At 46.6% G+C, this 27,176-nt stretch overlaps 1 protein-coding gene and 1 pseudogene across 6 annotated transcripts in view; one reads left to right on the forward strand and one right to left on the reverse strand.

Moving 5' to 3' along the window:
• LOC128562170 (RING finger protein 11-like) overlaps positions 1-27,176 on the forward strand; it is a 293,543-nt pseudogene that overhangs the window by 152,586 nt on the left and 113,781 nt on the right. The gene's annotated exons all lie outside the window — the stretch shown is intronic.
• RNF216 (ring finger protein 216) overlaps positions 1,967-27,176 on the reverse strand; it is a 210,443-nt gene continuing 185,233 nt past the window's right edge. For 4 of the 5 annotated variants that reach the window (XM_053556823.1, XM_053556826.1, XM_053556824.1 and 1 more), the window contains 2 exons: positions 5,675-5,744; positions 1,967-5,040 (listed from right to left, as the gene is read on the reverse strand). In XM_053556823.1, coding sequence (XP_053412798.1) covers positions 4,682-5,040; positions 5,675-5,744 — 429 coding nt within the window. In that variant the 3' untranslated portion in view covers positions 1,967-4,681. The remainder of the gene's footprint in view (positions 5,041-5,674; positions 5,745-27,176) is intronic. The other variant, XM_053556827.1, reaches the window with a different exon arrangement.

Here is a 27,176-nt window from a genome sequence, read left to right on the forward strand (position 1 = left end):
TCCTCATATCAAAGTTGAATACATAGGATTCATGCTTCTCCATTCCTGTGATGCTTCACTAAGGATAATGTGTTCCACCTCCATCCAGGTTAGTACAAACGCTGCAAAATCTCCATTTTTTAAAATAGCTGAATAATATTCCATGGTATACATATACCACAGCTTGCCAATCCATTCCTGGGTTGAAGAGCATTTAGGCTGTTTCCACATTTTAGAGATTGTAAATTGGGCTGCAATCAACAGCCGAGTACAAGTATCTTTATAATAAAAGTCTTTTTTTCCTTCTGGATAGATGCCTAGTAATGGGATTGCAGGATCAAACGGGAGGTCTAGGTTGAGTTCTTTGAGGTTTCTCCATACTTCCTTCCAAAAAGGTCCCACCAGCAGTGTAAAAGTGTTCCTTTCTCTCCACATCTGCAGTTTTGAGATTTTGTGATATAGGTCATTCTTGCTGGGGTTAGATGGTATCTCAGGGTGGTTTTAATCTGCATTTCTCTAATAATTAGGGATGATGAGCATTTTTTCATGTGTTTGCTGGCCATTCGTCTGACTTCTTTAGAGCAGGTTCTTTTCATCTCCCTTCCCCATTGATGTATGGGATTGTTGGTTTTTTTCTTGTGGATTAATTGAAGTTCTGTATAGATCCTAGTTACTAAGCTTTTGTCTGATTCAAAATATGCAAATATCCTTTCCCATTGGGTAGGTTGTCTATTTGCTTTGGTTATTGTCTCCTTGGGTGTACAGCTTTTCAATTTAATTAAATCCCATTTGTTTATTGTTGCTGTTGTTGCTATTGCCATGGCAGTCTTCTTCATAAAGTCTTTGCCCAGGCCGATATCTTCCAGTGTTTTTCTTACTCTTTCTTGAGAATTTTTATTGTTTCATGCCTTAAATTTAAGTCTCCAAAATTTTTTTGAGTGGAGAAAGGTGTGGATATCCAATTCTCCCAGCACCATTTATTGAATAGGGAGTCTTTGCACCAGTGGATGTTCTTGTTAGGTTTATCGAAGATTAGGTGGCTGTAAAAAAAGACCTATCTTGGGTGATGCCTGTGGCTCAAGGAGTAGGGCGCCAGTCCCATATGCCGGAGGTGGCAGGTTCAAACCCAGCCCTGGCCAAAAACCACAAAAAAAAAAAAAAAGACCTATCTTTATAAAACCTTAGGTAGGTGTTGTGGCAGGTACCTGCAGTCCTAGCTACTCAGGAGCCTGAGGTAAGAGGATGACTTGAACACAGGAGTTCGAGTTTGCAGAGTTATGTTGCACTACTGTGCTCTAGACTGGGTGACAGGCTAATGGGAGGAGAGGACAGTCCCATTAAAAGAGCCATGTCCGCCTGTATTTGGAGGTCACTACCTCTCCTGTGCCCTCAGCTCCCTTCTAGGTCTAGGGTCTCATTCCTGCCTGGCCTGGCATATGGCAGGAGGTGCTGATGGGGCAGCTGGCTGCAGGGGACTGTGCAGGGGTAGGGCCCAGCGACTGCAGCCCCTCCAGCCAGGTAGGGCAAATCCATAGTGCCTTGCCAGGCTTCTCAGCTAAGGCACTTCCTATTCTTGGGAACTTTACACCCAACCTCTAGGATCCTCAAGGCCAGCCAAGACAGCTACACCTAGGAAAAGGGGCAGGGAAGAGGGACCTTTTCTACCTTCTTGAAAGGGATTCTGTGCCAAAACACAAACAAATCTTTTGTGCCTGATTTGGGCCTGGGTAGCATTCATTAGGATTCCCCTAACAGGTCACTTGCTCTTCCTTCGGGTGAGTGAGAGGTGGGGAAATCGCACCTCTTTTCTTGGGGGGGAAGGGCTGCTCCTGCTGGGACCCAGCCAAGAACTTCCTCTCCAGAGCTGAGTGGGTGCCAGCTAAGACTGAATTGCTCACAAGGCATCTGCCAGCTCAGGCGGCGGTGGCGGCTGCGGCTGCTGCAGCCCCTGCAACTTGTGGACATGGAGGAGAAATGAAGCCAGAGAGAGCAGAGTGCACAAACATTTATTTACAAAAGTCTGAGTTACATATTATACAAGCTTTTTACACACAGTAGTTTAAACAGATTTAATCTATTTTTACTACCAGAAGGTAAAGAAAAACTGTAATGAACTGCTTATCATTTTTTGCTGTTTTTATACAAAGAGACAGATCATGCACATTTTTTTTTTCAGCCTTTAAATCTTTTGCTAAGTGCAGGACTAGATTCCTTTCTCCAGTTTTAAGGCAAGTAAAATGGGACTATCACTGGACAATCTCATCCCATGGGGAGTGAGGCCTGTGGCCCAGAATGAAGGTGCCAGCTGCCCCAGGGTCTCCTGAACCAGACACTTGCTGGCCAGTCAGAGACCACCAGGCTCTTTTCTCTCCAGCCCTGTCACCAGTACAGGCAGGAGGGGCCCAAGGCACAGTCTTCCACCTCTGAACACTGGGGTCTGCAGAGTCCAGGTCATTCTGGCCACTTTGGGAGTTGGCTACCATGCTTGTGTGCAGCCTGAGGGCTGCCTGTAATCAGCTCAGGGACTATTAGGAATCAGATGAAAGGCATTAGTTCCCTCCCTACAGGGTAAGTGTGGCCAGAAACAGCTAGAACTAGGATTGGGGCCTTAGGGGCAACATCACTCAGGTCTCCCCTCTACCCTGGCAGGGCTGGGACCTGCCATGCAATGCAACCCAGGACTGTCCTTGAAGCTGCCACAGAAACAGCCAGAGCCCTTAGTCCGGTCTCTGCCCCTTGAAGGAGCCACATCCCATCTGCTAGAGCTCTCTGTTCCCAGAGTCCCTCCCTAGGGAAGCCCAGGGAACTTGCATTTAAGGTACATTAGAATCCTGTCACTGCCCTATGGAGCCCGCCTTTCCAAGGCACTGTCATTCAGGCTAGTAGCAAAGTTTAAGCAGCCCAACAGGAGGGGCTCTAGGGCAGTGGCTGCAACCCCCAGCCACTGCCTGGGGGACCGCTTGTCTTCTAAGCCTGCATCCTGAGGAAAGGCAGAAAGAACGGGCATCTAAGACATTTTTTCCACTTCAATCCTTGAAATACCTCTGAGGAGCCACCAGTGGTAAGATAGTGCCCACTTCATGACACCCCGGATGGCAGAGCCCTGCTAGGGGCCACACACAGCATAGCCCAAAGGCAATGGGCACAACCACGTCTTTGAGATCTGTGCACTCCCAACCTCTCAGAACCCCATGGCAACAGGACAAGGAAGTGTCTTCCAACACTGGAGGACAAAGTGACGTCTGCTGCCATTCCGCAGGTACAGCCAGAGACCTGGACCAGACATGAAGGAAGGTGGCTGGGAATGTGGCAGGCAGGCTGGTTGAGCTCTCATCCGACCTGGGGCACCGACAGCTCCCCTCATCCCCCAGGGGCCAGGCCATCACCTTCCAACTACCTCCACCACCAACTACTGAAAAAACATAACAGGAGTAAGCGAGGAGCTGGGCATTGCCCCCACAGAGTGCAGCAACAGCTAGCAGGCCAGTAGTGCCTTGTGTGGGCACCCAGCCAGGTAGCATCTGGAGTTATCTGCCCTCTAGGGAAACCCACTTCTTCCCCCAGAAAATCTTGGGGGTGAAACTGTCATCATCTGGTGAGTGCTCCTCCAGCAATGGGACTGCCCATCAGGATGGTTAGGCCTCTCCCAGCTACCCCAAGATCTTTTGTTTGGCCAAAGTTTCAGAACTATCCAGCCTTTAGCAGCTGCTTGGCCTGGGTAACTGATTTCTCAGTTTGACTTTCTAGAAATTCAAGTAGGCCACCGAAAACTGGATAAATTCAGAGTAAACAGGAACAAACATTTTAGATGAATGACAGAAAAAAACACACACCACAAGATGGTTCTCTACTGCTTTTTGATCTAAACAGGCCTTAAAAGAGAGGCCGCCTGAATGGTCACCATGGTGGCATCTGGGCATGGATGTGAGGGTCAGTGTCTTGCCCTCCTGACACTGGGCAATGTCCTGAGGGGCCATAGTGCACAGCTCAGTGCATGGGACTTCCCAGATCTGTGGATGGCTCTGCTACTTCTCTGGACTAACCCCAAGTTCTCCTTTGATGCCCCTAGCCTGAGCCTCTGGGTCTCAAAGGCAATGCTTATAGCTCCCTGACCTTGGACTATGCCGTGACACAGAGCAGAAGGGTTTACTCTTGATGGGCCCCGGGCATGGGTGGCAGTGCCAATCTCTCAGTTCTCTCCAAACCCCACTATTTGCTATTTCATCTTTATTATGGATCCACTGGTGCTGTGGGAAAGGAGGCCTATGTGGTTTTTAATTCTGAGTGTTCTTCTGTTACTTGCTTGGGGAGCAGAAATGGAGGAAAATCATTTTCTCTATCTTTTTCTGCAGGGATTTGAGTGACACAGCAGAGACAGGGCCATTGCACAGGTTGCTGAGATGGCAGACCTCTTCAGGAAGAGGGTTTTGTTGCCCTTTTTTCTCTGGCCCAGTGAGAGAGATCGATCCCAGTACAAGCACCTGGAGGGTCATCAGCTTATGGCCACCCTTCAAGGAGCAGTGGCTCTTTCTGGGAGGTTGGGAGTGCACCAACCTATCGTCCAGAAAGTCAAACCCTCCACCTCTCCTTGGAAGGCATTAGTGATGCTATTTGCCCAGGGAGTGTGGGACAAGTCCTTTCTCCTTCAGCCTGCTCACAGGGGCTCCACGACCGCCTGGTTGGGACTCTGGGGGGGTGGGAATCAGGCAGGGCTCTGGGCCATCAGAAGCGATGCCGCGGCTGGGGGCCAAAGTGCATAGGCAGGTTGTGCTCCAGGGGCATGTGGACAGGGCCAAAGTCGTAGTTGACCCGTACGTTGGGCAGAGGGGGCACATAGGGTGCTGGGATGGGGCCTATGTTGAGCGGGAAGTTGTTGAACATGGGCCTGACCGGCGGCAGGGGGAAATGTGGGTGCACGAAGGCATAGGGAGGCATCTGTGGCTGGTGTAGGTTCTGAGGGACAGGCCTTGGGAGGACTTCTACTCTTTGCACCTTCTCGGGAGGCTTCTCCAGTGGGGGACCGATGCGTTTGAAGGTGTTCTCTGAAAGGGAGATGGGATGCTGTTGAAAAAAATGGGTTAGACCAACTTCACTGGAACTAGGCTGGGATGAGGCACACACCCACCCTAGTCTTGCCCTAAAGAACTGGAGGGAACCAAGGGGAGCTGGGATGTGTGGGAGTGACCTAGGACCTGCAGCACACTCATCTCTGGACACAGGAGGGATGGTGCCCCAAGGTTGATTAAAGCACAGAACATGAAACCTATGCCTACCCCCAACTCCACTATAAGAAACCAAGGACAAAACTGCACTTCCCCAAGACTGTCCTGCTCTACAGTGGTGGCCTGGAAAGGCAGCCTGTCCTCATTCACCCACATAGAGCCACCCTTAGCACCTCTACCCCACTCCTTTGTTAACCTCGAAAGGGCCAGTGTGGGCCTACTGCCTCCCTAGTCAAGTTCAGCTTCTGTTTGTCTCCTGAGTACAAACCTGCCCCTTGGGACTTCCTCATCAAGGAGTTACCAAATCATAGCCAAGGCTTTCCAAGGCTTTGATAGCAGTAGGCTGTGGGTGGACACCTGAGGGGCAGTACTTCCCCACCCTCCTGGCTGGGTTGAGGGCCAGCAGCGGGAGCCCCCATGTGGCCCCTAGGCCGCAGGGAGGGCTGTCGCTCTGTTGCACAGGGAGCTCTTGCCTCCATTCTTTCTTTTCTGTTCCTCTTCAGCCTCCTTCTGGATTTCCTCAATAAGCTTCTCATCATCTTCCTAAAATAAAAGCAATGAGAAGGTTGAGTATATAGCTTCATGTTGCTAATCAGCAGTGAATATAAGCCAGAAACCTGCTACCAGCCAGTGGGGTTTGGGGCTTGTATCTCCTTACTCCTATGCCCCCCCAAATCTTCCTTCATCAACTGAATGGTATTCCACAAGAATGCTGGGGTAGGGAGTAAGGGGTGCAGAGAGCGTACTGTCTACTAAGCAGCTGGGGGGAGGCAGATGGTGCAGGTGGGTCTGGCCTGAGAAACCATGAATCCCAAGTCCATAAACTCTTGAGCACAGCAGCCCCCCGTGCGGGGCCCAGGGAAGTCTTGCTGATGCGCTGAGCTGATCTGGACCCTGCAGGGTCCTGAAACCAGCCTGTGGCTCCTAGACAGGTGGCAAGTTGGATATCAGGAAAAACAGGGTGGGTATAGCAGTTTATGGAGCCCCTCTAAGACCCTGCTGTCTCTTCTTCCCACACTCAATACTTGGTAGGCCTGAAATAATAAATGCAATTCCAACTTAGCCCAGCTATGGAGAGGAAGGAGAGGTGCTTTGAGTGCAGGCAGCCATTTGGTCCATTTTATTATAAGACCAAAAGTTCAATGGATAGAAAAAGCCCAAGAGGGTGCATGTTCTTCCTGGCTGGCTTCAGGGCTGCAGATGGCAGTCTCCTACTCAGAATGGAAGCTAGGCATGGCTGTAGAGGACCAAAGGTCGAAGGAGTGGCCCCAAGAGGGTTGAGGCTCCATAAGGAGCAGAGCAGGACACCACAGCAACCACCAGATGCATCAACTGCATTGACACAGCCCAAGTGAGAGATAAGGCCGAGTGCAGGAAGGGGCGCTGTTCCCTGGGGTCCCTAGGAGAGGTTAAAAGCAGCCAAGACAGGGAAGTGTGAGGAAAGGCAGTGGTCCCCAATGGGAGAGGATGAGTAAGCCTTGGCAATGTAAGAAGTTCTAATGGAAACACAGGTTTATTTCCCCAGACAAGGCATTGAGCCTAACCATCTGGCTGATTGCTTTGCTTTGGGCTGGAAAAGTATCAGTGACATTACTAGATGTATCTGGATTATTCATGCTGATCTAAGGACACCTGTGGAATTTCTAAAGAAGTGAACAGAGGGCAGGCCACGTCATCCAATGGTGGAGCAATGGACAGTTTGCACACTTACTTAGTAGGTTATTAATGTGATAGCCAAGATAATAATTAGTGATTCTGGGCAGTGCCTGTGGCTCAAAGGAGTAGGGCACCAGCCTCATATACCAGAGGTGGTGGGTTCAAACCCAGCCCTGGCCCTCCCAAAAAAAACTGCAAAAAAAAATTTAGTGATTCACGCACATTCATGCATCTCAATGAATCTGGAGTCAGGAATTTTGTTCAATAAACGTTTACCGAATGCCTACCCTGAGCTAGACATTGCTCTAAGCTTACTGGTTAAACTTTGGATCAACAATGAAACAGAAAGTTACACAAAATGAGTATGTAGTTAGTTATTTAACACCTTCCATTCCCTCAGTTTGGTAGATAAAAGAATTTTAGAATAGAGTCTCTGGAGACTGTGAACTCTGTTGGCAATAGTGGGCAACCTCATTAAATTCTCTTACGTTCTCCAGACCTCAGATACCAAGCCAAAGATGTGGACTAAAAGGTCTTATAAGCTTCTTTCTAACCCTGGCATTTGCAAATTCTACCATATACCCAAGTCCTTCCAGCAGCAGGAGCCACACCTGGCTACATGTTCTGAGCAAGGCATGGGGAAGAGGAGGAAGGTCAAGCTCCCCCCATCTATTTCAGAAGTTGCAAAAGGCCCATGTGCATGGCCAGGATCCTCTCTCTGGGAGGAATCCTGTGGGCACTGTGGCTATCTTCTAGGTAATGCACAAAAACTGCAAGACATGGTCATCTAGACTCTTGTGGGAACACTCTACAGGGGAATTTTCTTTCTTTCTTTTTTTTTTTTTGTACAGACAGTCTCACTTTACCGCCTTCAGTAGAGTGCCATGATGTCACAGGACTCACAGCAACCTCTAGCTCTTGGGCTTCAGTGATTCTCCTGCCTCAGCCTCTCGAGCAGCTGGGACTACAGGCGCCCGCCACAACGCCCGGCTATTTTTTGGTTGCAGTTCAGCCAGGGCTGGGTTTGAACCCACCACCCTTGGTATGTGGGGCCGGCGCCCTACTCACTGAGCCACAGGCGCCACCCCACAGGGGAATTTTCTACCCTACAAAGTAATTACAGAACAGATCAACACCAAGGTCTTCAGTAACTCGACAGGGCTTGATGGACAGTTCGAAAATAAATTCTGTGAACTGTCTAGATTAGGAGCTGGTGAATTCCTTCATTTTGAAGCCAGTGTCAGATCTAGGAAAAAAAAAGACTAAAATAAAAATAGTAAAGGAAAATGATGAAGAAAACTGGGATATAGGAGAGTAGTGGGTCCACTGTCCCAGCAAAGTGACCTTGGCAAGCTCCTGGATACCCATTTCTGTGTCTTGGAGGCTCACCTGTAAGACAGCTGCTGCAGGGATTGAATGAGCTAAAGGAGGGAAAAGATGTAGCACAAAGTAGGTGCTCATTACCAGGGCACAAGAAAACTGAAAAAATGGCAGGGATGAAGATTGTAGAAATATGGAAAGTGGCACACATTGAGAGATGACCCCAAGATTTCTTTTAGTGGCTTCTTCAGGGAACTAATAAGATAGGCTTTCTGACCCTGGTCACTAAGTAATTATTACTATTAGCACAACATCACCATTTCCTCCTGACCTGTACCATGTCACCTATATATAGGGGCACTTAAAGCATCCAGTGACACAAGAAGTCTAAGAAATTGTCCCAACTTCCTTAGTGTATGGAAACTGAGGCCCCAAGAAGGCAACTTGTTCAAAGTTAAGTCTAGTTGATGGTGCTTCACATCGTCCACAAGGTGATTCAAACAGTTCTGGAGAAAATCCACAGAAAGGATGGCTTAAAGGTTCTGGTCATTTCTTTTTCTTCTTCTTCTTTTTTTTTTTTTTTGAGACTGAGTCTCACTATGTTGCCCTCAGTAGAGTGCTGTGGTGTCACAGCTCATAGCAACCTCAAACTTTTTTTTTCAGTTTTTGGCCGGGGCGGGTTTGAACCCACCACCTCCGGTATACTGGGCCAGCATCCTACTCCTTGAGCCACAGGCACCGCCTGCAACCTCAAACTCTTGAGCTAAAGTGATTCTCTTGCCTCAGCCACCCAAGTTGCTGGGACTACAGTCACCCGCCACAACGCCCAGTTATATATATTTTTTATTGTTGTTGTTGCAGTTGTCATTGTTGTTTAGCAGGGCCGGGTCGGACTCGAACCCGCCAGCTTCAGTTTATGTGGCCGGTGCCCTAGTCACTGAGCTATGGGCACTGAGCCAGAGGTTTCCATCATTGATACTTATTTGATATGGAAATTGGGGGGGTATATTCACTCTTTCACTTAGACATATGTTCTGAGTCCCTAGCAAACATTGGGAACTGTATGGGATGCTGGAAACACAGCAAACATGAGGCAGCTCCTGGCACCTCTCTACATGACGCTAACATTTCTGTACTGTGCCATAGTTTTGATGGCATTCCACTTTGTAATTCCACATGGATAATTTCACAGCATTAATCCACTCTTTTCCATGGACTCTCTCAGGATTAAATAAAACAAGAGGGACAAGAGAGGCCTGCTTTTAATACTAAGTTTCCTGTGATAAAGTCAAATGCTCCTGAATAAATCCAATTTACTCCCTTCGGAAGGTCTAAGGAACTTGTACAGGTGAGTTTGAGTCCAGCTTCCTGGTATACATCTAATTAGCATCTGGAGGACAGAGCAGTGTGGTTCCCTGCTGCCAGGATCTCAGCTCACCATGCCATTCAGAATTCTGTCTGGAGAGGAGGAGAGAACATCAGTATCCTGAGGACATGCATGTCTCCCATCTTTTGAAGAAAGCCATCCCAGAGCCTTTCTTCTGATTCCCTTCTTTGCTCTGATCACTCTCCTGATTTGGTTATTGGATTCAAGACCATTTATCTTTAACCCCTGTCTCAGAAGTTAAGCAGTGCCCTTGGAGTGCAAAGACAGCCTGGTACTTCAACAGGAAATGTTGGGGGGCTCAACTATTCTGAGCTATGATTTTACCTAAGATCATATAAGTCAGTTATACTTATAGAATATGGGGTAGACGTTTCAGATTTCAACTCTCTTTAACTGGTTGAAGTCATAGCAACATTACTTTTAGCCATGATGTCAGACTCTAAGAATTCTTTTTTTTTTTTGCAGTTTTTTTTTGGCTGGGGCTGGGTTTGAACCCACCACCTCTGGCATATGGGGCCGGTGCCTTACTCCATTGAGCCACAGGCGCCACCCAGAGTATAAGAATTCTTAATTTGGTGGGTAGCGCCTGTGGCTCAAAGGAGTAAGGCGCTGGCCCCATATGCTGGAGGTAGAGGGTTCAAACTCAGCCCCAGCCACAAACAACAACAAAAAAAAGAATTCTTAATTTGGGGTCAAAGTTCCTTCCACAAAAAGTTTCCCTAACACTTGAAACTCCTCAAGTCTAGAGAGAAGACAGACTGAATTGTACACCTAAAAATGGAGGCCAGGTATAGTGGCTCATGCTCATAGTCCCAGCACTTAGGACTGAGGCAGGAGGATCACTTCAGTCCAAGAGTTAGAGGTTGCTGTGAAATCTCCTGCACTCCAGCCTAGATGAGAGCTCAAAGACCCCTTCTTTTTTTTGTAGAGACAAGAGTCTCACTTTACTGCCCTCGGTAGAGTGCCGTGGCGTCACACGGCTCACAGCAACCTCCAGCTCTTGGGCTTATGTGATTCTCTTGCCTCAGCCTCCCAAGCAGCTGGGACTACAGGCGCCCGCCACAACGCCCGGCTATTTTTTTGTTGCAGTTTGGCCGGGGCTGGGTTTGAACCCGCCACCCTTGGCATATGGGGCCGGCGCCCTACTCACTGAGCCACAGGCGCCACCCGAAAGACCCCTTCTTTAAAAAAAAAAAAAAGGGCAAGTTTTATCTCATGCTTTACTGCAATTAAAAATATTAATAATGTTAAACAAAAAGAGGGAAGAGGAAGATTTAGGACTGCTTTTGAGATTAAACCTGAAGACTGGTCCATCATCAGATACTTTCTGGTTTGGGCTGGAGGCTCCTTGGGAAACACGTCAGGCATCCCAAGTATTATTACCCTGTGGAGAGGAACACTTGTAAAAAGGCCACATTGTAGGCTTCAGGCTGCTGAAACGGGGGCACAACAGAAGGAAGGATGATGATGAGGGCTCAGGGTGCTGAGCTGCACATTATGGGACAACAGTCCTTCTGCCCCCTCTGGGCTGAATGGACAGGAAGGCCCACTGGCCAGAGGTGCCAAAGACTAAGGCAGTGAGCTGATCTTAAGCAGCACTGGCTTCTTCACAGAGGCAGCTGGTGCGATGGGGAGAAGTACAGCTCTGGGGCTCCAGCTCTAACCCCACTGCCCAGTCTGGACCCCTGTGGAGCCCATCCATCCTGAATACAAGCTTGTTACTGTGAATGGCAGTGGCCTCTTTTATAAAGTGGCCAGCAGTAGCATTAGTTAACAGTGAGAGCTCATTATGTGCCAGCTCCTGTTCTAAGCATCTCATATAGATTTAAACTTCACAACAGCTCTGTGAATCAGGTACTATTAATTAATCACCATAGTACAGATGAGGAATCTGCAGCACAGTGAGATTCTGATCCAGGCAGTCCCATCGCAAAACCTGAGTTCTTTTCATTTTTTAAGAGATGGGGTCTTAGGCCAGGTGTGGTGGCTCATACCTGTAATTCTAGCACTCTGGGAGGCTGAGGTGGGTGGAATGCTTAAGCTCAGGAGTTTGAGACCAGCCTGACCAAGAGTGAGACTGTGTCTCTAAAACACCCATTGTGGTGGGTATCTGTGGTTCCAGCTACTTTGGGAGGCTGAGGCAAGAGAATCACTTGACCCCAAGAGTTTGAGGTTGCTGTGAGCTATAATGCCATGGTAATCTACTCAGGGTGACAAAATGAGACTCTGCCTAAAAAAAAAAGATGGGGTCTTGCCATATTGCCTAGGCTGGTCACAGACACTTGACCTCAAGTGATCCTCCTGCCTCAGCCTCCCAAAGTGCTAAGATTATAGGTATGAGCCACTGCCTGATCTCTTAACCACATAAACCCCTGGTTTCTGAAATGGAGTTTCTGGTGAGTGTGACTGGAGAACTCTGCCTCCCTGCCCTGTGCACTGTGTCAGAGGTCATTATTTTAAGCTTCTGTTTTGTTCTAGAAAGAGCGCATCTTTACCTTCCTTGAAATATAAGAAAGTTCTTTCTCTTTGGAATGGGCAGAACTCTGAAACTACATTTCTCCACTAAATATAAGAAGTAATAGGGTAGGGCGGCACCTGTGGCTCAGTGAGTAGGGCGCCGGCCCCATATGCCGAGGGTGGCGGGTTCAGACCCAGCCCCAGCCAAACTGCAACAGAAAAATAGCCGGGCGTTGTGGCGCGCGCCTGTAGTCCCAGCTGCTCGGGAGGCTGAGGCAAGAGAATCGCGTAAGCCCAAGAGTTGGAGGTTGCTGTGAGCTGTGTGACGCCACGGCACTTTACCCGAGGGCGGTACAGTGAGACTGTCTCTACATAAAAAAAAAAGAAGTAATAGGACAAAAGACCTCTACTCAAGGAGTAGAGAAAGAAGTCATACCCCTTGGACATTTTAGGGAATAATCCTTATTTTCTTGGGCTTTACTCACGCAGAGATGAATGTGCCATCCCCTAAAACAGTGGTTCTCAAACTGTGGGTCGTAACCCCTTTATAACAATGAAAATACATCACGGCATTAGAAGGTTAAGAACCACTGCCTTAAAACAACCCATCTATTAGTCTCCAACTGATAGTTCCCTGGCACTTGACCTTTGGGGATAAAAGCCAGTAGATTCCTCTCATCTAGAGAGGGCTAGGGAGCTCAGGGAACCCCACAAACTTGACCTCTTGAGCCAGGAATCTCAGCTGCAGACCAGGTCTACCACCGAGGAAAATGGCTTTAATGCTGCACTTGCTAACTAAGTCTCCTGTAGCCTCTGACCAGGGTGCTCTTCGCATAGCTGCAGTTTTTGACCATCTTGAGGACAGACATCAACACTTTTTTTTTGTAGAGATAGAGTCTTACTTTACTGCCCTTGGTAGAGTGCTGCAGCGTCACACGACTCACAGTAACCTCCAGCTCTTGGGTTTACGTGACCCTCTTACCTCAGCCTCCCAAGCAGCTGGGACTATAGGCACCTGCCACAACGCCTGGCTATTTTTTTGTTGCAGTTTGGCCGGGGCCGGGCTTGAACCCGCCACCCTTGGTATATGGGGCTGGCGCCCTACTCACTGAGCCACAGGCACCGCCCAACATCAACACTTTTTAAGATTTCTTTGCCTGACATGTTTTCTTATAAGGGTATCAAGATACATAGTACCATGGAGGGTACTAAATTTTCTTTCTGCCCTCTTCAAACCAGGGATTTGATTCTCACACACATTAAAGATAAAAAAAAAAGCTCAGGCTGGGTGAGGTGGCTCACTCCTGTAATCCTAATACTCTGGTAGGCCAAGGTGGAAGGATCCCTTAAGGCCAGCAGTTGGAGCCCAGGCCTAAGCAAGAAGGAGACTCCATTTCTACTAAAAATACAAAAATTAGCTGGGCCTGGTGGTGCATGTCTATAGTCCCAGCTATTTGGGAGGCTAAGGTAGGAGGGTCACCTGAGTCCAGGAATTTGAGGTTGCTATGAGCTAGGCTGACACAAAGGCACTCTAGCTCAGGGCAACAGAACGAGACTGTCTTAAAAAAAAAAATCATTTTATTTCTCTTCCTAATGATTATATCCATTAAAACAATCTTGGAAAATGTTTAATAGCCAGCTACTTGGGAGGCTGAGGCAAGAGAATCACCTAAGCCCAGGAGCTGGAGGTTGCAGTGAGCTATGATGCCACAGCACTCTACTGAGGGCGATAAAGTGAGACTCTGTCTCTACCAAAAAAAAAAAAAAAAGAAAGAAAAGAAAATAAAAAGTTTAACAAAACAATACAAGTAGGAAAAAAAAATCACTCATAATTCCTCACCAGAGATAAATTCTAGGAACATTATGATAAATTTCCCATTGGCTGTTTTTTTATTTTTAATTTCGGTTTGCTTGTTCATTCTTCTTTGTTTGAAGTACTCCTTTTTTGTTGATTTTCTTCTTCCTCTGGCGGTGCTGGCTGTTTTTGATGTTGTTAGTAGAGACGGGGTCTTACTCTGGCTCACTGCTGCTCATACTGGTCTTGAACCTCTGAGCTCAGACAATCCACCCGCCTCAGCCTCCTACATTGCTGGGACTACAGGTGTGAGCCACCACACCCAGCCCCCATTGGCTGTTTTTGAATCCACTGAAATTCCACTCTAGAATGCCAGGGTCACTCTCAGCACCTGTGAGGCATCTCTCTCTCACAAACAGCCACTTTCCACAGGTTGGCAGAGATGTTATTATACTAGGGGACACTAGGGATCTGAGGAGGCAGAGTAGTGCTGGAACTCCCCTAAGGGGAGCAGTGAAGTGGGACAGCACAGGAGGTCTGGGCTCAAGCCCAGTGGTAGGACAGTTCTCTATGCTGCAGAGCCTCAGGCTGGGCTGTCAGGCTGTACCCTCAGCAGGGATAGGGGCTAATTTCAACCTGCTTGAGACCTGATCTCCTCTTAGTGCCCTGTGTGGCCAGTGGGCGAACCTTGGAAGGAACAGCATGCTGGTGTCTGTACTTATTGCCATGGCCCTCCTGACAGACTGTGCTGATGGCCCCCAGTGATGCACAGCCTACATGGCCTTGAGCACAGGCTATTCCACCCAAAGATTCAGAAGGCCCAGATGAGTTCTCTTTACTGCCCTTGTTCAGGCCCCACCTAATCACAGTGAGAACTTTCAAATGGTTCCACAGAATGTTCCCTTCTGATGAGTAAGGCTGGGCTGAAGAGGAGGTAGCAGATGCCAGTCAGCATCTGAGATATCCTAAGATCACAACAGGATCTCAAAAGACAAAGTGTAATGATGCTACCCACAGTCACTCCGAGAGAGGGACCCACAAACCAGAACTGAATTCCACAAGGACCATAATGAAAGCATGCAAAGTCCCTACATGCAGCTTCAAGGACGAAAGATCAAAGAGGGTTGTGAAATGGAGACTTTTCCCATTAGCAGATCTGGAAGAGCACTTTTATTTTTTTGAGACAGAGTCTCAATTATGTCGCCCTTGGTAAAGGGCTGTAGCGTTACAGCTCACAGCAAACTCAAAATCTTGGGCTTAAGCGATTCTCTTGCCTCAGCCTCCCAAGTAGCTGGGACTATAGACGTCTGCCACACTGCCTGGCTAGTTTTTGGTTGTAGTTGTCATTGTTGTTTGGCAGGCCTGGGCTGGGTTTGAACCCGCCAGCTCAGGTGTATGTGGCTGGCGCCTTAGCTGCTTGAGCCACAGGCGCCAAGCCAACAAGCCTATTCTTAAGGGGACGTGCGGCATTACAGAGAGATCACTTCTGTCCAGAGTCACCTAAAAATTTAATGTGATTCATATCACATTAGAATTTCTTTTAATTGACTAATTTTGAAAATAAATCTAAATTTTACTATGTGTATGTGGCTGGCGCCCTAGTCACTGAGCTATAGCGCTGAGCTGGGAAGAGCACTTTAAATAAAAGAAATGAGAGTACTGCATCTTTTTTTTTTTTTTTTTTTGCAGTTTTTGGCCAGGGCTGGGTTTGAACTCACCACCTCCGGCATATGGGGCCAGTGCCTGGAGGACTGCATCTTAACAGGGAGGTTTTATTTCCTTTCCCTGAATTCCTTTAGGCTCAGCAGGATACAGAAAGTTTTGGATCTGATACAGAAGACTCTGGCAGCCTGCTTGCTCCAGGCTGGAAGCTTCATAGGTGAAGTGGAGGGAGAGGAAGATGCAGCCAGCGTTAGAAGGATGGCAGGGCCCAGCCTCCCCAGAAACTTGTTTCAGGCTGACAGCAGGAAGTGAGGTAGAAATCACAAGCCAGGTTTTAATTAAGAAGGGAAAAGCACCCCCTAACTGTCCCGCAACAACAAAGCCCTACAGCTCTGTCCACACAGCAGAGACTGGATAGGAGAAAATGAAGAGAAACTATAAGTTTCCCTTATAAACTATAAGGGAAAAAGAGTGTTTCCATAAATCAGATATTAACCGTAATTATCAGCCACAGCCCGATGGTTCCCAAAATACATCTTTGAGCACTTGGCACAAAGCTGCTCTTGCCAGACTTTAAAAGTCCTTTTTAACCTGTTTTTCTGACATCCCTCTTCACCAGGGTTGCCCATCCACTTGCTTGCAGGTCAGCTTCCTATGACCATGAGGAAGGCTGGTGACTATTCTTTATTTAACATTTTCTCTTCTTAGAATGGTGATCAGGAATTGTTAAGTCAACTCATGCTTCCCCTCTTGTGATTCTGAGGGTGGGGGTGGGGCTGGGGCTGGGATATGGGTCATGTATGGCTACAGCTGTTGTTAATAAACTATCAAGATTTCATGAAAGGCTTCCAAAAAGCTGAAGGCTTAGTTTTAAATTATTCCCAGATCAGTTGCAGATCGCCTGAGCAATAGGAATCCCTACTCCCTACCCCTAGCTGTCCCCTGCAACAGGAAATTGGGGGGAGGTGGGAAGCCCAGCATGGAGGCACATGCCATGCAGCTGTGGCCAGGATGGCCTGGTGTGTGTGTGGGGGTGGGGAGGCGGAGCAGTGCTGGGGAGGAGCAAAGATTGCACAGGCTCTGGGCTGGCCTCTGGGGTCTGCAGCCATCTCCCCAGGCCAAAGAAGCCTTGGACCCAAATACTTTCTGTCTAGAGTGCCTCCTCCACAAGGACCAGGAGGTGGGAGTGGAATGTGGATGTGTTTTGACTCCTATTCAGGGTCAAGTACTCAGTTTGGAGCCACAGGATCAGCTGAAGATGGTGTGTACCTATGCACTGTGTTTATTGGGTTGTATTACCTGTCTGACCTCGAAATCCAATCTGGGACACTGCTGAGGTGGTGAAGCTGCCAGGCCCCCTTTTCTACCATTTGCAGCTTGCTACACAGGGAAGGAGTCCTACAAGGGTCCTCACCCCGCTCCAAGGGGTGAGGTTCACAGTACCCAGCGTTATTTGCTATAGTTGTGGAAGGGGCTGCATACCAGTCCCAAGACCTGGACTCATACCCTGGTGTTGCTAAGCTCAGGATCCTGGGCTAGTGACCTGAATGTTGTTTTCCTCATATGGAAAATGGGAAAGTGGTGCCCCTCCCATGCTGGAAAAATCGCACTGAGCACTCTGCAAACTGGGCTTGTGGCATTGAGCTGTGTGGTTATAAGGTGAAGATGAAGAAATGGAGGTCAATTTTGGTAACCTCTCTCATTTTCTTTCCTTTTTTTTTTTTTTGAGACAGAGCCTCAAGCTGTCACCCTGGGTAGAGTGCTGTAGCATCACAGCTCACAGCAACCTCCAACTCCTGGGCTCAAGCGATTCTCCTGCTTCCACCTCCGAAGTAGCTGGGACTACAGGCCCCCGCCACAACACCTGGCTATCTTTTGGTTGCAGCCGTCATTGTTTTTGGCGGGCCTGGCCTGGATTCGAACCTGCCAGCTCAGGTGTATGTGGCTGGCGCCTTAGCTGCTTGAGCCACAGGCGCTGAGCCGACCTCTCTCCTTTTCTTACACAGAAACAATGCTATTTATGACAGTGACTAGAAATAACAAGTTTAGGGCAACTTGTGGAGGCTGGATCATGAGGCAACATGGTGTGTGTGGGAAGTCTCCTCATTACTTTTTTCTTTTATAGAAAAGTAAACTTGAAAACTTAAGGAACAAATGTTAAAGCCAAAAATTAGTTTCCATCCTAAAGTCTGAAATATTGTTCCTTACTAGTTTCAACCTTTTTTCTCATCTATACTTGCTTGCATATTCTTCCTTCTCTTTCATTCCTGCAACATCACACCCTTTCCTGGCCATTTAAGCAAGGTCTCAAAGGTGCCCAGTGGTCTCCCTAGGTCTGACCCTCCAGAAAATTTTGTGTTCTTCAGACCAGGACCCAGGCCTGGTGGTTCAGTTTTAGATGGGAACAAATGACCTGTGGTGAAAACCTAAGCCACTATTCATTGACCAATCTTCAACAAGTTTCCTCATTTATAAAACTAGGATGATAAATGTGCCTTTGAGTATTGTTACAGAATTAAATATATTAACATAAATAAATATTAGGTTCAATCTACTGCTGCTTTGGAAAAATGATTAATGTCTAACCAAATAGTTAGGCAATAACTGTCCCAAATTGTAAACTGGCTGTAAAAGCCCTATGGTTTTATTTGAACTGAACAGTCTTCAAACTCTTACATTTGGAAAACAAAGAAGATGTAGAAAACAATTCTGTGTTTTTTGCTTTTTTTGTAGAGACAGAGTCTCATTTTATCACCCTCAGTAGAGTGCCATGGCGTCATAGCTCACAGCAATCTCCAACTCCTGCGCCTAGGTGATTCCCTTGCCTCAGCCTCACAGTAGGTGGGACTACAGGTGCCTACCACAATTCCCAGCTATTTTTTGGTTGCAGTTTGGCCAGGGTCAGATTTAAACCTGCCACCCTCAGTATATAGGGCTGGCGCCCTACAAACAGAGCCATAGGCGCCGCCCTCTCTGTGGTTTCTTGTAGCCAAAACCCAAGACAAACGTGGACTTTGTTTTTGTGTTTAAAGAAAACATGCCTTTGGGCGGCGCCTGTGGCTCAGTCGGTAAGATGCTGGCCCCATATACTGAGGGTGGCGGGTTCAAACCCGGCCCTGGCCAAACTGCAACCAAAAAATAGCTGGGTGTTGTGGCGGGCGCCTGTAGTCCCAGCTACTTGGGAGGCTGAGGCAAGAGAATCGCTTAGGCCCAGGAGTTGGAGGTTGCTGTGAGCTGTGTGAGGCCACGGCACTCTACCGAGGGCCATAAAGTGAGACTCTGTCTCTACAAAAAAAAAGAAAGAAAACATGCTTTGCAGATTCTACCTCACTTCTAGGCTGCCAGGTGATTGTTCTTCTCCATGAAGCCTCTAACAGTAAGGTAAAGATATAACTCACCCACTACTCCCTTAGCTACTAGCTACATCGTCACATAAGGAAAAAGATTCAGTATGTCTGAATTCAATCAAGTTCCAGGATACCTCTTCCCCTACTGCAAAATAGCTGTTCATTTCTGCCCCTAATCTAGAAAGCTGTGGTTGCTGTGACTGTGTTTGCTTCTGTTCTTTTTTATTCTTTCCTAAAGACATCTTGTTTTATAAAAACTCTTGGTTGGATATTTTTGGTTTATTTTTGATAACAGAGAAAAATTATTATTCACCATTTGAGCTTTTAATATAAAGTTAGTTCAGGTTCCCAAGCAATTCTTGGTCATTAAGGATGAAAACTCAACCTCTCTCCCAATCATGATGGGACAATTCCCTTGCTGACAAATAAGAGATTCTTCCTGGCCTTGCTGGTTAATTAAGCCAGAGAAAAGGCTCGTATGACAGTGCATGCTTTGTTTCACTGAACTTCTGAATGGCTTTGTGTTCTCAGAAGCCCAAGCAGATGCTGGGTTGGAATTCAATCGGTCTCCTGGTGAGAATCAAGGAAACGGGGCTGATCCCTGTTTTGATGGGAACAGGACAGATGGAACAAGATCTCTGGCTGCAGCTACCAGAGGAAATTGGAGGGATTTGTATTTGCCTGACCTTCCTTTCGAATTTTATTTTGAGCAAATACAGAATCTTTCTCAGATTAGAAGATGATAATTCAACAAGAAAACAAGGCGGCAGTTACATGCGATGGCACCCAAACAAGGTAACAACAGTACATGAGAAACCTTTAGAATCAATTCCATGCATGGGAAGAAAAGGGAGGTGGCAGGAGAAGAAAAAAAATAGTGCTGAGAATAGGCTGGACTATTAAACATCTGCCCTCACGTACTGACTCCCACTCTGTTCTTTGTTTCTAGAAGTGACTAGAGATGAAACATAGCCCCAGGAACACATCAGAGCTCCAGCTGAAGAGAAAGGATCCTATTTCCTCATGGAGTCCTTGGAGCTGGCCGGCCCCCAGCGTGCTGGATGGGACTGAGGAAGTAAATCAGCAGGACCAGTCCTACAACTGTCAGCCACAAAGAACCGTATGGCTGACTTAAGGACTTCCATGGGCTGTACTCCCTCTATTCATGTAGTAACAGAATGATGATTTTGGCTTTCTGTGTATGAAAATCTTTCCTTTTGGGCGGCGCCTGTGGCTCAAGGAGTAGGGCGCCGGTCCCATATGCCGGAGGTGGCGGGTTCAAACCTAGCCCCGGCCAAAAACCAAAAAAAAAAAAAAAAAAAAAAAAAGAAAATCTTTCCTTTCTTTTACATGTTTCCACAGTGACGGGAGAGAATGCTTGCTAGGCATCTCACTGGGTCATGAGCCATGTGATCACAGAGATTCCTGAGGTCTTTTAGCCCACTGAGGTGCTTGTTCCTTAACAGGACATTTCTGAAATGGGGACATCTGGTTTCAACACAGGGACTCGCTGCTGTTCAAAACTGTGGGTAGCTCTGATGATTACACCTTTAACATGGGCTGAGGTTGGCCTCCAGGCTACCCCACTCACAGTCACCAGAAGGGTCTGCTGTGACCTATATACAATGGCCAGCCTGTGGCATGCTAGAGATTTTCTGTACCAGAGGCACAGACTGGCTAACAAGACTTCTTCTTTGGCTTATAAAATGCTGGCCAGCATTTTGTAAGATGTTTGGGTAAATGGCTGATTTTTATTTTATTATTATTATTATTATTTTTTGAGACAGGGCCTCAAGCTGTCACCGTGGTTAGAGTGCGATGGCATCATAGCTCACAGCAACCTCAAACTCCTGGGCTCAAGCGAGTCTCCTGTCTCCGCCTCCCAAGTAGCTGGGACTACAGGCGCCTGCCACAACGCCTGGCTATTTTTTGGTTGCAGCCATCATTGTTGTTTGGCGGGCCCGGGCTGGATTCAAACCTGCCAGCTCAGGTGTATGTGGCTGGCGCCTTAGCTGCTTGAGCCACAGGCGCCGAGCCTTTATTATTTTTTTTGAGACAGAGCCTCACACTGTTGCCCTGGGTAGAGTGGCATCACAGCTTGCAGCAATCTCCAACTCCTCTCTTGCCTCAGCCTCCCAAGTAGCTGGGACTACAGGTGCCTGCTATAACACTCAGCTATTTTTTGGTTGTAGTTGTCACTGTTGTTTGGCAGGCCTGGGCTGGATTCGAACCCACCAGCTCTGGTATATGTGGCTGGCGCCCAAGCCAGATGGCTGATTTTTTAAAAGCTAGGAGATTTCCTATTGAATTTCCAGCCTCTGTGCATACTCTGGACACCGTTCCACCTGGCAACAATCTGCAACATTTGAACAGCAGCCCTTTCGGTGGGGATCACACCCTCTCTCATTTGCCACAGTCTCCACCATGCCTTACTACTACTAGACCTAACCCACTTCATTTATCAGTCATTTCTGTTACTACCTGCTCCTGTGGTAAGCTGGGTCTGTGACCCCAGCAATCCATGCTATTGTTTTTCTTTTTTTTTGAGATGGAGCCTCACTTTCTCACCCTTGGTAGAGTGCTGTGGCATCATAGCTCACAGCAACCTCTAACTCTTGGGCTCGAGTGATTCTCTTGCCTTAGCCTTCTGAGTATCTGGGACTACAGGTACCTGCCACAATGCCCGACTATTTTTAGAAGACAGGGTCTTGCTTTGGCTCACACTGGTCTTGAACCTGTGAACTCAGGCAATCCACCCGCCTCAGATTCCCAGAGTGCTAGGATTACACGTGTGAGCCACTGTGCCCAACCTCAAGCTATTGTTTTTCTATCTTCCCATGTTTCTTCTCCCCTATGTTAAAAAAAAAAAAAATTATATATGTGTATATACATATATATGTATGTGTATGTATAGCATTATTTTTAGTACTATTCTAACATAAGCATATAAAATTTGACTTTTTTTGACATATCTTTTTTTGATATTTAAATGTGATTTCTAAATTTGTACTAGTTTAAATTATATAGTGAATAGTTTTATAAATAGAACCTTGTAAACTTGTCCAGTTCTTTCCTCAGGATAACTTTTTCTAGTTATGTGTAACTATTAGCTCAAGGGTATACATAATTAAAATTTTTGATTTGTATACTCTAAATGTTCATTATGCTCAATTACACTCCCATCAATAGTGGTTTGGTGGCTCATGCCTATAATCCCAGCAATTTGGAAGGTTGAGGAAGGACGATCACTTCAGGCCAGGAGTTCAAGACCATCTGGGCAATATAACAAGACCCCCATCTCTACCAAAAAAGTTAAAAAAATTAGCCGGGCGTGGTGGCACATGCCTATAGTCTGAGCTACTTGGGAGGCTAAGGCAGGTGACTGGCTTGAGCCCAGGAGTTCAAGGCTGCAATGAGTTATGATTACGCCACTGCACTCTAGCCTGGGGAACAAAGCACAACCTTGTCTCAAAGACAACAAATAAAAAACAGAGTGTATGAGACTCCCCACCAATCTGAAAAATACCTGCCAATTCAGCAGATGACATTTTAATTTCTACTCAATACCACTGATTATGGTAGGTAGGAAAGCTAGGATCTTTCCACAAGTTTCTTGGCTTCATGGTAATTCTTCTTTTTACAGTCCCTGTCCATTTTTTTCCAGTTGAGTGAGTAGTCTCCTCAGCCTAACACCCTCCAAATGTCTTAGCTAGGCCCATGAGGGCCTAAAATCAAGACTGCCTTCCTGGTCTCTCTTGTGGACAAGTAAGTAGGTTCTAGCTAATGAGACTGAAGCAGCTCCAGTTCCTGGAAACAACTTTCCTTAAGAGATAGCTGGGCAGGCTCTCTGTCCTTTCTGCTGGTTAGAATATAGCTTTGTCACCCAGAGCACCTTTTCAGGTCATGATTAGGTTATGTGTGATCCTTGGCTATACTCTAGAGGTGGCAGATCAGAATGCTGGAAGCAATTGGGTCCTGGGTAAGAGCTGCCAGCCCTGGGCTGTCCACCTCTGTACTTAAAACACCAAGAAGAAATAAACTTCTACCTTGTTTATTTATTTATTTGAGATAGAGTCTCACTATGTTGCTCTTGGTACAGTCCTGTGGCATCATAGCTCATAGCAACCTCCAACTCTTGGGTTAAGTGATTCACTTGCCTTAGCCTCCCAATTAGCTGGGGATACAGGAGCCCGCCACAACACTGGCTATTTTTGCTGTTGTTGTATTGTTTAGCAGGCCCATGCTGGATTTGAACCCACCGGCCCCCGTTTATGTGGCTGGTACCCTAACCACTGAGCCATGGGCACCAAGCCCTACCTTGTTTATTGTACTGCTATTTTTTTTTTTTTTTTTTAAAAGACAGAGTTTCACTGTGTCGCCCTCAGTAAAGTGTCGTGGTGTCACAGTTCACTGCAAACTCAAACTCTTGGGCTTAAGCAGTTCTCCTGTCTCAGCCTCCCAAGTAACTGAGACTATAGGCACCTGCCACAATGCCTGGCTATTTTTTTTGTTGCAGTTGTCCTTGTTGTTTAGCAGGCCCCAGCTGGGTTCCAACCTGCCAGCCTCGGTGGATGTGGCTGGCACCCTAACCACTGAGCAATGGGTGCTGAACCTATACTGCTATTTTTGGACTTTATTTTGTTTAAAGTCAAATTAATCTTTATTGGGTGGCACCTGTGGCTCAAAGGAGTAGGGCGCCGGCCCCATATGCCGGAGGTGGTGGGTTCAAACCCAGCCCCGGCCAAAAACCAAAAAAAAAAAAAAGAAAATCTTTCCTTTGGCCCCTGGCCAAAAACTGCAAAAAAAAAAAAATTCTTTATTAATATAGGAATACTTAATGAGTTCGTAATGAGTCATACACTACTCTTCACATATCAAGAACATTTATCTGAATCATATACGTTAGAAATATTCCTCTAATTTTTTTTTTTTTTTATTGACAAATTCTCACTTTGTTGCCCTTGGTAGAGTGCCGTGGCATCAGAGCTCAAGCAACCTCGAACTCTTGGGCTCAAGCGATTTTCTTGCCTCAGTTTTTCATTTTTTTAGTAAAAATGAGGTCTCACTCTTGCTCAGGCTGGTTTCGAACTCTTGCGCTCAAGTGATCCACCCACCTCGGCCTCCCAGAGTACTAGGATTACAGGTGTGAGCCACTGTCCCCTGACTCTCCAAGTTTTTCACTTTTCTTTATTATTGTTTATGTTGTCTTCTGCCAAAGAAAATTTTTATTTTTTAGTCTGGCCTTGGTGTAATGCTAAAGAACCTTCTCTTCTTCGTGATTATCCAAGTCATCTTCATTTTGTCCCCTCTCTCTCCATATAGCCAGTATGATATTGAGTAACCGCCCATGACGCCCTGCAATGGCTCCCATTGCAGCTCCGCCCACCTCACCACCTGTGAGCCACAATTATTTTCTTTCTGTTCTCCAAATAGGCCTCAAGTGTTTGATTTCCTGGCAGGCCTGGCTACTCCTCCAGGTTTCATCACAAACCACTCTGACCCATACCACTATCTACTGGCAGATCTCCCACATCTGCTGTTCTCTAGTGCATCACTTTTGTTATTCCAAAGCAGCACTAAATACACAACAGATTCACATTTTTGTTTTGTTTTTTTCTTTTTTTGGAGACAGAGTCTCATTTTTGTCACTCTGGGGTTGAGTGCCATGGTATCATCATAGCTCACAATAACCTGAAACTCTTGGGCTCAAGTGATCCTAGTGCCTCAGTTTCCCAAATAGCTGGGACTATAGGTGCCTGCCACAATGCCCGGGTAATTTTTCTATTTTTACTATGGGGTCTCACTCTTGCTCAGGCTGGTCTTGAACTCCTGAGCTCAAGTGATCTACCCACCTCTGCCTCTAAGAGTGCTAGGATTACAGGTGTGAGTCACTGCACCCGGCCAATAGATTCAAGTTTTAGACTGTATTAGACTGTAAACTCCATGAAGATAGGGACTTTTCTGTTCAGAACAGTTCTGGCAACACTGCATAGTTAAGAAAGAACAAATAAATAAATCTATCATTTCTCCAGCGATTTCAAATATTTTTTATTATATACTAATTTCTTATAAGTCTATTTTTGGTCTCTATTTTGACCCTCTGATCTACTTGCCTATTCTTGTATTAGTCTATACGGTTTTGATAACTGTAGCTTTATACACACAGTAAAATTTAGATTTATTTTCAAAATTAGTCAATTAAAAGAAATACTAATGTGATGTGAATCACATTAAATTTCTAGGTGACTCTGGACAGAAGTGATCTCTCTGTAATGCCGCATGTCCCCTTAAGAACAGGCTTGTTGGCTTGGCGCCAGCTAACATACACCTGAGCTAGCAGGTTTGAATCGAGTCCAGGCCCGCCAACAACAATGACAGCAATAGCTGGGCGTTGTGGCAGGCACCTGTAGTCCCAGCTACTTGGGAGGCGGAGGCAGGAGACTCGCTTTGAGCTCAGGAGTTGGAGGTTGCTGTCAGCTGCGATACCACGGCACTCTACCCAGGGCAACAGCTTGAGGCTCTGTCTCAAAACAAACAAACACAACAAAAAAACAGGCTTGTTTCTCCACTACCCAGGCCTCCTTCATTGTCCCCAGTGGAAGATGAAAAGGATTGTCTGTTACCAGGCCCATCTCCTAGGGCAGTGATTCTCAACCTTCCTAATGCCATGGCCCTTTAATACAGTTCCAGTGGGTCATGACTCATAGGTTGAGAACTGCTGTCCTAGTGGGTCTTGGTGCACTTGTTCCATGTCAGCAGGGAACTTGATTTCACACAGTATCTCTTTTCCTGGTTTGGGGATCAGGGTGATGTTTGCTTCTACCTTTTAGTAGAACAAGTCTTCTCACAACATGGCATCATCATTCTTTCAGATTAGCTCAGAATTAATTGTGCTTGTTTTCTAGTTTAAAAATCATTTTAAGAGTGCAGTAGTTACAGGGCCAGCCACATAAACCGAGGCTGGGGGGTTTGAACCCGGCCTGGGCCTGCTAAACAACTACTGCAACAATAACAACAAAAATAGCCTGGCGTTATGGTGGGTGCTTGTAGTTCCAGCTACTTGGGAGGCTGAGGCAAGAGAATCGCTTAAGCCCAATAGTTGTGAGCTGTGATGCCACGGTACTCTACTGAGGGGGCGACATAGTAAGACTCTGTCTCAAAAAAAAAAAAAAAAAAAAAAATCATTTTAAGGCCAGGCATGGGTGGCTCACCCCTGTAATCCTAGCACTCTCGTTGGCCAATGGAGGAGGATCCCTTGAGGCCAGGAGATGGAGACCAGCCTGAGCAAGAGGGAGACCCCCTTCCCTACCAAAAATAGAAAATGTAGCTGGGCATGGTGTTGGGTATCTGTAGTCCCAGCTACTGGGAAGAATGAGACAGGAAGACTGCTTGAACTTAAGAGTTTGAGGTTGATGTGAGCTAGGCTGATACCAGGGCACCCATAGCCTGGAGCAAAAGAGTGAGACTCTGCCTCAAAAAACCCAAACAAACAAAAAACTATTTTAAGAAAAATGGATATCTTTTAAAAAAAAAAAAAAAAAATTTTTTTTTTGAGACAGACTCTCACTTTGTTGCCCTCAGTAAGTGTTGTGGTGTCATAGCTCACAGCAACCTCAAACTCTTGGGCTCAAGTGATCCTCTTGCCTCAGTCTCCCAAGTAGCTGGACTATAGGTGCCCACCACAATGCCAAGTTAGTTATTTTGTTTCTTTTTCTATTTGTGGAAATGGGGTCTTGCTCTTGTTCAGGCTGATCTTGAACTCCTAAGCTCAAGCAATCCACCAGCCCTGGCCTCCCAAGTGCTAGGATTATAAGGGTGAGCCACTGCCCCTGGCCAACTGATATCTTTTAAATGTTAAAACTTTATTTATTAATTTATTGCAGTTTTTGGCCAGGGCTGGGTTTGAACCCACCACCTCTGGTATATGGGGCCGGTGCCCTACTCCTTTGAGCCACAGGCGCCACCCTCAATGTTAAAACTTATTTAAGAACAAAGCATATTTCTCCATATGTTCAAGTCTCTTTATGCCCCTAAATATAGTTTTGTGGTTTTCTTCATTTCTATACTTTGTTTTTGAGACAGAATCTTGCTCTGTTGCCCAGGCTAGAGTGCTATGGCATCATAATAGCTCACAGCAACCTCAAATTCCTGGGTTCAAGTGATCCTCCTGCTTCAGTCTTCTGAGTGGCTGAGACTATAAATGTGCATTCCCATGCCTGGCTAATTTTTTTCTATTTTTAGTAGTGATGGGGTCTTGATCTTGCTCAGGCTGGTCTCAACTCCTGAGCTCAAGTGATTCTCCTGCCTTGGTCTCCCGTCGTGATAGGATTATAGGCATGACCCACATACAT

The sequence above is a fragment of the Nycticebus coucang genome, chromosome 12, assembly GCF_027406575.1.
Source record: "Nycticebus coucang isolate mNycCou1 chromosome 12, mNycCou1.pri, whole genome shotgun sequence".
NCBI lineage: Eukaryota > Metazoa > Chordata > Mammalia > Primates > Lorisidae > Nycticebus > Nycticebus coucang.